Source organism: Rhea pennata, chromosome 18 (assembly GCF_028389875.1).
Source record: "Rhea pennata isolate bPtePen1 chromosome 18, bPtePen1.pri, whole genome shotgun sequence".
In the NCBI taxonomy this organism is placed as follows: Eukaryota; Metazoa; Chordata; class Aves; order Rheiformes; family Rheidae; genus Rhea; species Rhea pennata.
The window spans coordinates 8,229,817-8,240,501 of NC_084680.1; the positions used below are offsets into that span (position 1 = coordinate 8,229,817).

Below are 10,685 nucleotides of genomic sequence, written 5' to 3' on the forward strand. Positions count from 1 at the left end.
GCGGAAGATGGCGGCGGCGGGCGGGCTGCCGGCCGGGCTCTTCGCCGTGTTCAAGCCGCCGGGGGTGGCGTGGGAGCGCGTGCGCGGCGCCGTGGAGACGCGGCTGCTGCGCGGTGAGCGGGGCGGCGGCGGCGGTGCTCACCCCCCCCCCCCCCCAGCCCCGCTCCTCACCGCCCTCCCCGTCCCGCAGAGCTGAACGCGGCGGCGCGGCGGCCCCCGCGGCTCCACGTCCGCTTCCTGCCGGGCGGCGGCGGCGGCGGCGGCGCGGCCCCGGGCCTGGTGGCCGCCCGCGTGCCGCTGCTGGCCGAGCACCGCCTGGGTAAGAGCCGCCGCGGGGGCGGGCGGGCGTCGAGCCCGGCCCCGACCTCCCCCCTTTCCCCCCCCCCCCTCCAACCTCGGCTTCTCTCCCCGCAGTCACCGGCCCGAGGTTCCGGCGGCTGAAGATGGGCGCGGGGCACCGGCTGGACGCGAAGGCCTCGGGGGTGTTGGGTAGGTCCGGCCGGCCGGCGCCCCCTCCCCCGGTGGGACCCTAGGTCACCCCAGCCGTGGGTGCGGGCTCCTCGTAGCTTCGGCCGCGGGCAGCGGTTTGGGCGTCCAGCGGCCTTTCCCAGCCGCGACTTCTAGGACGCGAGTTTGTCCCCCCCCGTCCACGGCAGGAGGGAAAGGAAGCGCGCCGTAGCCGTGCAGCGCTGCCTCCGTGCTCCCGCAGAAGCGGTTTCCGCCGTCTCTTGCGTTTCAGTGCTCGGCATCGGCCACGGGAACAAGCTGCTCACTGATATGTACAACTGCCATCTGACTAAGGTACGTGGCGGCTCTGAGCAGGCTCGGAAGGACGGCGGGCAACGTCCCGCTCGATTCCTGCCCTGTGGCCCCAAACTGGCCTTGTTAGAAACAGCAGCAGCAAAGAGGAGGTAAATGTGAGTTACTGATGCGCATGGCATGGACAAACACTGAGAACGATGGTAAGAAACATTCCTTTAGAGGCTATTTTCTATGCAGCCATGGTGCGTCTTAAAAGTCTTCAAATGAGACCGCAGGAACATCAAGGAACTGCTTCAAGGAGGAAGAGGTTGTGTTGCTGTCTCGAGGTTGTTGTGATCCTATTTGTGAGCTTCAAACCCACCAGCACTTTTGAGAGCTTTTCTGGGTCCAGTATTTCATCCTTTGCGTGAGCACGTAGCCCAGACCTATGTCCAAAGCAGGCCTCTCTCTCAGTGCAGCAGCAGCACAGCCTGTGTTTTCTAGCAGCTGCACAGTAGAATGTGCAATTTCTTGCAGTCTTTCTTCCATAAATTGCATTCTTTCTTCTTCTTGAAGGTTTACACTGTTGGTGGGCTATTTGGTAAGGCCACAGATGACTTCTCAGATACAGGGAAGCTAGTAGAGAAGACAACATTTGGTAAGAAACTGATGTGTTTTAAAAAAAAAACCTCAGAATGTAAAACAAATGGCATTCCAACTAGAAGCAAAACATTCAATCGGGTAAACTGTACCATGATAAAAGGTATTCCTTAAATGCTTTCTAATCTTTATTCATGCACGCAGCCCTGTTAGTCCATATGCGCAAAATACAACTGCAGGACACGCAGCCAACGAGAGTCCTGATTACACTGGTTGCTACTGGAATGGACGGGACCTAGATCTCCTTATAAACCGTATTTAGAGATAGTGGTTATAAACTTTCATTGAATTAAACTCTCTAAACATCTGATAGGAGAAACTGGAGCCAACATTTTGAACTCAATTAAAAAAAAATCTTTGTTTTGTAGTCAAAGGCTATGCTACTTTGTGTACTGGCATGATACAGTGAGTAAAAATGACTCCTCTTTATTGAAACTACCTTTCAGAGGTTCTTATCAGCCTATTTAGATGTAAACACCTGCCAAAGAAATAGTAATATCCTGGTGGCACATTTCAGGCTTCTGTCTGTCTCCAGTTTCTGGATGGGTAACTGAGAATTTGTTTCTACCTTAATATTTGCAGATCATATCACAAGGGAAAAGCTGGAACGGATTCTTGCTGTCATTCAAGGAACAAATCATAAGGCCCTATTGACGTATGTATCCAGCTGGGAAATGCAGCTGACCTGACTGCTTTTTGCTAGTCTTCAAAACCAATTAGATGATTTTCTGTGCCATAAAGAGAGTATTTAAAAGTTGGAATCCTAGACAGGAACAGAGAGAAGTTACTTTAAGTGCTCTGTGCTCTGGTGGAAAGCTGCAATTAAAAAGTCTCTTTATTGCATTCTGAAATCTGCACTTATGTTTAGAGCTATTAGCTACATTGGGACCTACAAAAATGTTTTGTAGACTTGGTCGAGTACCTCCCTTCCAAACTCTGCTATCTTAGTGCCTTGTCTTACATATACTATAGCATAAAGGCATGTGCAAAACTTAACACAGGCAGTTTTAAGAATAAAAATTGCAGCTCTGCTTTGTTGTGAATTGAGGTATTGTGAATCTAGTTGGAGAGGTGTACTACATGTCTGCTTCGCTCCTTTTTTTCTTTTTCCAGGTATTCTAATATTGATATGAAAACTCAAGAGGCGTATGAGCTGGCTGTCAAAGGGTTAATTCGCCCCGCAGTAAAAAGCCCTCCGATAATCACAGTAATTCGATGCCTCCAGTTTACTCTTCCAGAATTCCAACTGGGTAGGACTGGCGGGAATCCTGTGTACTTATTATAACAAATTAGTCGATAAACTTCAATTTCTTATTAGTGACATATGCAAAGTGAGTTGAGGAGAACTGTGGAAGAAAATTCTTCCTTATCTCAATATTTTAGCGTAATGTTCAAGACTTAGGCTTGGCTTGCTTTTCTGGAGTCGGTTTCCTACTCTTCACAATTTGACTTATTTAATAAGGTACCTATTTTTATTCACTTTGAAATACCTAAATCTCTGTATTGGTCTCCTGTATCTATGGGTTTGTTTTCTAAAATATTCACCCTTGGCTGGATATCCTGCAATACTCCAGAAAATCATGACTTACCTGTGCTGTATCTTAAATAGTCCTTTATGCTGAAAGGACTAGTTCAGCAGTACTGTGTCCTGTAAGTGATGTCTGGATTTACAGACGAGGTTTGGGTTTGGGTGACTGCTTTGCTTCTTCTGAAGGAATCTCTCTCTTCTAGAAATCCACTGTTTGCATGAGACTCAGCAGTACCTCCGAAAAATAGTTCATGAGATTGGTCTGGAGCTGAAATCATCCGCAGTGTGCACACAAGTGCGAAGAATCCGTGATGGTGTTTTCACACTGGATGATGCTCTCCTGAGAACACACTGGAACCTACAGAGTATCCAGAATGCAATTTGGGACTGTCAGCTTAAAGTGAAAGCCGAGATAGAGAAAACACTAGGCCCTTGAGATAAAAGTGTTCTTCGTAAGACAGACCGAGATGGCCCAGGCTGCGGACAGCTGAGCGTATGCGACGGAGGGAACATCCACAAGCGATCTCTGTAACACAATAACGCAGCTACATGCTGACAGAATGATGGACAGCAGAAGGAAAGAGGTTAATTGCAGTTCACTTCTACCCTTTCCTTGAGATGACTTTAATCAGAGGCATTTTTTTTTTCATTGACAGGCTGTAAAATTTTTTGTAAACATTTCATTAACAGGAGTTGCTGTGCCAAAATTCCTGTTGACTTTGGGAACAGCAGGTTGCTAAGGGATATAAAAACCTCTCTCCAAATTTTTTAGCAGCAGGAAAGTGTGTCATACAGAGCTGTATTCCCTTTATTGCACAGAGTTGTTTGTTCCTTGCAACTAGCACCATAACTTAACTACTTCATGAATTTTCCCTGTGTTCTTGTAGCACAGTATTTTCTGTGCGTTAGCCTTGCTTTCAGACACATAAGAGCTCAAAATCGATCAATTTAAAAAAGGGATGTGCAGGAGAAAACATGGCTTACATAAACAACCAGAGAAAACAGTTATATCCAACATAAGCAGGGAGGGAAAGAGGCTTGGGATAGGGGACTGATGCATAAGATACGAACGCAAGAAACAGAACTAAAAGTGACATAAGGGGAAAGAGGCTCTTTCTTGGCTTGGTGCTTATAGAAGAGTACAGTGACTCAAAGATTGCATATTGCCCTATTTGATTTTGGTTTTTGGCTGAGGAACTAAAGTTGTTCAGGGGTGTATGGTATCCTACACTTTAACAGCTGCATGCAGACGTTGTCTTGTGGGTTCTACCCTTCAGCAAAAACCTGTACTACAGTCTGTTCTCTGTCTAAGCAGAAGGACTTAACAGAGTTAACATACTCTTTCTAAATCTAAATTAAAATCTGAAGGTATACTTTTTACATTATTTTTCCGTTAAGGTACAAGAAGCGACTCTGGGACAAGTAGTAAGGGAGTCTGTGATGAAGGAATTGTCTTAAGTGGTAGATTCCAGTCCTGTCCTGGAGTATGTCAGAAGTAATTAACTTCAGCCCTGAAGTCTTTCAGTTGTTCCAGGTCTCCTTGCACCGTAGTGTAAAGAGCAGCCAAAGCAGGCACGGAGTATAGCTGCCGCCACGTGGCATATTGTTGTGCCAACTGCAGAGCCGCAGAGACTTGCCAAGGGCAGTTTGCTCTTATTTCAGCTGGCTGGTTTTCTGTGCGTTCATCCTCTGTGCACAAGGGATCAAGATCAGGGCACCTTCCCTGGGTAGATGTCTTGTGTAAACCAGTCATTGCAGAAGCCTGATATAAGAGCCATGCAGAACACTTTCACAGCTAGAGCTGCAAATTTTAACCCTAATGTTCCTACAAAAACAGGAAGAACACAGACTTCAGTCCTTTCATTAGCTTCCAACACCTTAAGTAACTTTGGTAGTGGAATGTACTTTCTACCATATGGCTTGCACCTAACACAGAACGAAGGACTTTCTGTACGTACTTCCCCTTGCAAGAAGAATTTTCAGTTGCTCATGCCATTGCTAAATTAACATTTTGGTTGGAATATTCCAGGCTAAACTAACTCTTCTGCATAAATATTTTATATATATATATATACACACACACACACATATACACACACATATATGTGTATCAGCCAAAACAGAAATGTGGGTTTGAAAACAAAGCTGACCATTTGTCAGTTTTAGCATTCTTGTGATTTCTTTTCTCTTCAAAGCTACTCCAAAAACAATACAGGAGCTTTCTAGACTTGGCAAGAGGCGATTATAATGGGAAGGGCATACCTGTAACCATCCCCATGAGAGTCCATTCTTACATGGCCACAGTAAATATTCCTCAGAGAAGTGCAGTTGCACATCAGCAGAGGCTTGCTTGAATGTATCACGGAATAGGCAAACTTTGTCTCCCCGCTTTAGATCCCTTTCCCAGCACTTCTGTGGCAAAATAAGTTACTTACTAGTCATGCTTCTGTGCCAGGCTCAGAACTGAGAGTACAAAATTAATTCTCTGCTCTTAGCAGCAACCTTTGTGACTCTTCTGATCTCCAAGCTCTATGAAGACAGATTGATTTGATCTGAATTTGGATGTAAAAGCAGACTGCAACAAAGGCCTGAGTGGAGACAAGGGGGAAACTTACTTGACAGGAAGATTTTAGAAGTAGGAAGGGGCAGAAGGACATCAAGCTTGAGTGAAGAAGGAATGACGGACCTGCAGTCATTACAGCACTTTATCATACAGAGCTGCACAAAGTAGCCAAATTTAGGTTGTACGGTCACCCTCAGTCCTAACACCTGACACTGAAACATTAATACTCAACATAATTCTGTGTGTAGGGCACCGCTCACTTTCACAGTGACTCTGCATTTAGAAATAAGCAAAATTCTCCACCGATTCATTACTGATACCAGTACTGCTACATTGTCTCCATTAAGAGTCCTCAGAAAAAAATCTGAATAATAGATATTAGTTGTCTCAGAATATAATTTAAGAATTTGTTCTCAGGTTCTTTTATTGTTTTATAGGTCCTTAAATGGAATTGCTGAGAAATGTGATAGCTGCTTTATTCAGACTAGACAATTTAATATATCACATTTTGCTGTTTATTTACTACAGAAATGATTCAAAACTTCTAGATATTAGATCAGTGAAGTACAAAAATGCAGAGAACCCAAACTTCCCAAATCTGATCATTCAAAAAAAAAAAAAAAAACCCCACCCCAAAACAAAACAAAAAAAAATCTCCACACATACACACTTCAACCTTCTTCCCTCCCCACTTCAGAGGTGATAGTTGCTTGAAAAGAAAATCCATTGTATAGTCTTTTATCCTCACTTCCTCTATCCATTCATTAGAAGCTGTTTCCACCCGCATATTAGCATTTCCAGATAGCCTCACGATGTTCTAGAGAAGCAAAACGCAGTGGAAAGGGATTCAACATCAACCTTAAATTATAACCCTTCCTATGGGAAAAAAAGTAGTGCTGATCAGGAAGTAGACAAACTGAAATTATAAAAAATACCACATCTACAACATCTGTTTTCCACAAACAGGAAATGGTTAACAACTCATGTTCCAAAGCCTCTTAGGAAATTAGGAATAAAAGAGGGCTGTTAACATACACTCTCTTGAAAGTCTACACACTTCTAAGGCCGCCTTTTATCAATTTTAAATAGGTATGACACCAAAACATAATGGCCCAATAATAGACATCTTTGCAGGACACTGTAGTCTTCAGGTTCAATACTAGTCGCTAAGCTCCAAGTCATATTCAGGGTACAGTTGCTTTGTTGTAACCCCTCGAATAACAGCTAGAACAGAAAGAAACACCATTACTTCCATTAAATGAAGGAGTAGCTTAGTCACAAGGGTTGCATTTTGCATCCATTAACCCCTAACTATCCTAGAATCTCCCATAGCTAGGAAACCAATTAAAAATTTTGTAGCTATGCCTCCTTCTTGCCCCATTTTTTAAACATGTAAAGAACTGACAAAATAAACTAGTAAGATGTATCAAATTTTGATAACCCATAACATAATACACCAATTGGCAATTATTTTGTACACTGCTCAGAGTATGTCTAGTTCCAAAAAGATTCCAAGGAAATAATGACAGAATTATTTGTGCTTGCACAAGTGATTTAGTAAGAAGCCTAGACTTGAAGAATCTTTAAAATAAGCTAGACCTTCACAGTGTAGCAGCTTCTTACTAGCTAGATGAAAAAAAATTTACTAAGTTGTTCAACAGCATTTCCTTCCTTACCCAACTTGCCTAACAGCATCTGCCCAGCATCTTTAATATCATTATACTCATGGAGTAGAGAGATGTGTGTTTCCAATTCTTCTAGACTGTAGCCTCTGTAACAACAAATCCAGGAAAGTTAGAAAAACGACGGAGTAACCACTGCTGTTATAATAATGAGCGATGCTGCTATTGAACAAACATAGCAAGGATATGTGAGATATCAGAACTTGCCATATCAAAAACAGAGACTAAAAGCATAAGGTACAGTTGTTAAAACGATAAACATGAAAACTACAAGGAATAGATCCTCATCGAAACTTCTCAAAGAAAACCCTACATAGTTCTTAGAATCAAGGAGAAATGAGTAAGCTGGGTAAATTCAGGTAATACATCTCTCTACCCATTAGCCAGGGAAAAAAAAGAAAAAAAAAAAAGGAGAGAGGAAAAAAAAAGAAGGGTCGTTTATCCTTGAGGCTTAAGAGAAACCAAGCAGCTTTTGGAATTGATTTCATTGTTCTATAATTTCCCTAACCTGCTTTAGGCACTACACACATTACGTTAGAAGATGTATACACTCACTACGTATAACCCCCAGATGTTCCCCTGTTTGAACAGCATTTTTTTTTTTCTTCAAACCAATTTGAAAATTCTCAAGATAGTTTGAGAAAATTCTGGAGATCACATAATGTGTCATAAGCAATCACACTAAAGCAGCTGAACTATCCTGTATGTGGCACCCATCATGCCAAAATGTTCTGCAGGACATTTACTTCTCAGAAAAACACCCCTATATCTTGAACACAAAGGTCAATACTTCAAACCATTCACCTCGAACACAGAGCCCAAATGAACTTCCCACCCACATGGAACAAGGGAAACTGTTTAATCTGGGACTAAATTTGGTAGGTCATAAGTCACGATCTCCATTTTAAATCCCATACGAAAAGTACTTTTGGTAACAGGACATGTTGTAGCATCCCAGTGATTAAAATTTTTCACTCCCAATTTACAGAAACATCTGAGGTTAAGTTAAAAGTCTTCTTATCTCAACTCTAATTAAAACTCTTTTTTGCTTTACCAAGTAAGCAGAAAAGATAATTTTTTTGTTGTCTTTAACTGGTCCCATAATTCAAACAATACTGTAACGAGCATCATATAACAATACGATAAAACAATCATCTAACAGGTCAGCTCTTAGTTCTAACTCCTGGACCGTGTTCAGTTTTAAAAACAAAAGTACTGAGGCCTCACACTGAACACTGAGCTTGCCAAGAACATACTCAGACAAGAATTGTGCAATTTCCTGGTCTAGAGCAAGGTCTTTCTGTTTCAGCTCTTTAATTTCATACTGCAGGGCTTCTGCACTGGCTCCATTAGGTTGGCAGGACTTCGGAGAGGGGACCTGTAGAACACAGAACACATTTAACATTCCACTAACTCAGGGAAAAAAAAGGGGGGGGGGAAGAGGGATGTGGGAAGGGAGACACCCAAGCAAAGTATTTCTCAAGATCTTTAATGTCAGCCTGCCCTATTTAGCTTATGACATACCTTATTCCACAGCTTTTTGTGCATTCACAGTGCTAAGTGAAAGATTACAATTTGGCCTTTCAAAAAACCTCCCAGGATGTTGAACACTGACACAACTCCAGGCTTTCAGTTTACTCAAGAGATGCTGTTGAGCAGTTTAGATGTCAATTTACACTGATAAATCACTAAGGCAACAAGCAATTTCACTCTCCAGGAAAAACAGCTATTGCTGTGCCAGCTTGAACCATCACAAACACTGGGACCAACTGCTGTTTCAGCTGAGAGACCAGTGATTAAAACAGGCCATAGGAACTGAATTATCACTATGTAAGTCATGTCTCTGCGCAGTTATAAAACCATGTAGACAAAGCAGCAGCCAGGAAGGCTGTTTAGCTGCCCACGGAGCTGAGGGAGGGCGCTGCACACCGCCAGGTTTCTTCGGATGGGGAGAAGACTCCGTGTGAGGGAAAGCGGCTCCCAGCAAGCCGCGCCTTACGCCGCTCTCCCGGAGAGGAAAAGCCCCCGGAGGCCTCTGCGGGGGGGTGGGGGGGCTGGACCGCCGCACCCCCCCCCCAACACCCGCAGCAGGGCGGGGACTCACCGGCGACTTGAAACCGGCCGTGCCGCTTCGCCGGGCGCCACCGGGGGTCCTGGGCAAAGCAGAGGGAGGCGCCGCGTGAGTGCCGGGGCCGCTGCGAGGGCCCGGAAAGGGGGGCAAGGGACCGGGAACGCGCTCCTACCTCCTCGGGAGAGGCCGGGGCGGGGGGTGGCTCCCGCTGCGCCCCGCGCCCGGCGGGGACCCCGGTGGCGGCGGCGGCTCCTCCAGGGCGGCCGCCTCACACCGCGCCGCGCCGCGGCCCGCCGGGAGCCGTAGTCCCGCCGCCGCGGTGCCCGCCGGGAGTTGTAGTCCCACCGCCGCGGTGCCTGCCGGGAGCTGTAGTCCCACTGCCGCGGTGCCTGCCGGGAGCCGTAGTCCGGCCGCCGCGCGGCCCGCCGGGAGCCGTAGTCTTCCCCGCGCCCCGCGGCGGGGACCCGCTCCCCGAAGCGGCAGCGGTGTATTTCCCCCCTTTGAAACAGATGAAATTTGAGGCGGGACAGAGCACAAGCACGCAAATAACCCCTGTGAGAAGCTCATCCGCTGACAGTCAGTGCTTTCAGAAGTGCCTCTGAGTCTTTCGGGCTCCACAGCCTTGTTTCTGCGAGGCAGCGCACAGCGCGTTTCCCTTAGGCGACGGCTCAGCGGTGCCTCGGGGACGTGGCTCAAGCCCGTATTTTCCTAGAAGAAACCTGCCACAGTCAGTGCCACCAGCTGCAGCACTCGTCGTGCCCAGCTGGGCTCTGCGGTGGCCTACAAGGAGGGAAGCTGAGAGGCCACCACCACTCCGAGGTGCTCTTCAATCGTCCTCCGAGATCTCCCAGCCTGCAAACCCCTGGCTGGATGTTCCCCCGGGGCCCCGAGCAGAGGTCAGGTAGGATGTGAACAGCAGCAGCCTGAAGCAAAAACAAAGTCGAAAGTAAGATATAAATCATCAAGCTTGGCCACCTGAGCCACATCCAGCCGCCCCACCTGCATGTCCGTCCCTAGCCATCGTCTGCTTCACCTCCTCTGAGAAGGCGTAGGAAATAAGAAGGCTCACATCTTGCTCCTTGGTTTGGTGCAGAAAGTTTCCTTCCCCGCTGCGAAAGGTAAACAACCCTCTGTGCGGTGCCAACTGCTGGCAACAGGCGCTTTACATCCCCCGGCCGACTGCGTGCGCCAAGTCCTGCTGTTGCCACGCTCGGAAGGTCAAAGGAGTTAAGAATGGGATTGCAAAGCAGCAAAAAGCGACCGCCTTTACTAGCCCCAGCTTCAAAGGGGGAGCGCAGGCATGGGAGCGACGCTCGCGAAGCGGGCGGCTATACAGAGGGGCCGCCGCAGGACGAGGGCCGCCGCCCCGCTGCCACCGGCCCTTCCCCTCCAGCGCCGAGCCGCGGCGCTTCTCCAGCGGGGCCGGCGGGGCTCGGGGGG

At 46.6% G+C, this 10,685-nt stretch overlaps 2 protein-coding genes across 4 annotated transcripts; one reads left to right on the plus strand and one right to left on the minus strand.

Moving 5' to 3' along the window:
- Positions 1-6: 6 nt before the first annotated feature.
- TRUB2 (TruB pseudouridine synthase family member 2) lies at positions 7-4,309 on the plus strand. 2 transcript variants are annotated; one of them, XM_062590741.1, is made up of 8 exons: positions 7-113; positions 191-319; positions 415-489; positions 740-801; positions 1,318-1,399; positions 1,984-2,056; positions 2,515-2,651; positions 3,133-4,309. In XM_062590741.1, exons 1-8 carry the CDS (start codon positions 8-10, stop codon positions 3,363-3,365), a joined length of 897 nt encoding a protein of 298 aa, XP_062446725.1. In that variant the 5' UTR covers position 7; the 3' UTR covers positions 3,366-4,309. The 2 variants fall into 2 exon arrangements, with proteins under 2 accessions (XP_062446725.1, XP_062446726.1); XM_062590742.1 differs by lacking the exon at positions 191-319.
- A 1,634-nt stretch (positions 4,310-5,943) lies between these two features.
- SWI5 (SWI5 homologous recombination repair protein) lies at positions 5,944-10,168 on the minus strand. 2 transcript variants are annotated; one of them, XM_062590743.1, is made up of 5 exons: positions 9,418-10,168; positions 9,279-9,327; positions 8,431-8,552; positions 7,169-7,263; positions 5,944-6,716 (listed from the first exon to the last, which is right to left on the minus strand). In XM_062590743.1, exons 1-5 carry the CDS (start codon positions 9,810-9,812, stop codon positions 6,652-6,654), a joined length of 726 nt encoding a protein of 241 aa, XP_062446727.1. In that variant the 5' UTR covers positions 9,813-10,168; the 3' UTR covers positions 5,944-6,651. The 2 variants fall into 2 exon arrangements, with proteins under 2 accessions (XP_062446727.1, XP_062446728.1); XM_062590744.1 differs by lacking the exons at positions 9,279-9,327; positions 9,418-10,168 and adding an exon at positions 8,699-9,204.
- Positions 10,169-10,685: the final 517 nt, after the last annotated feature.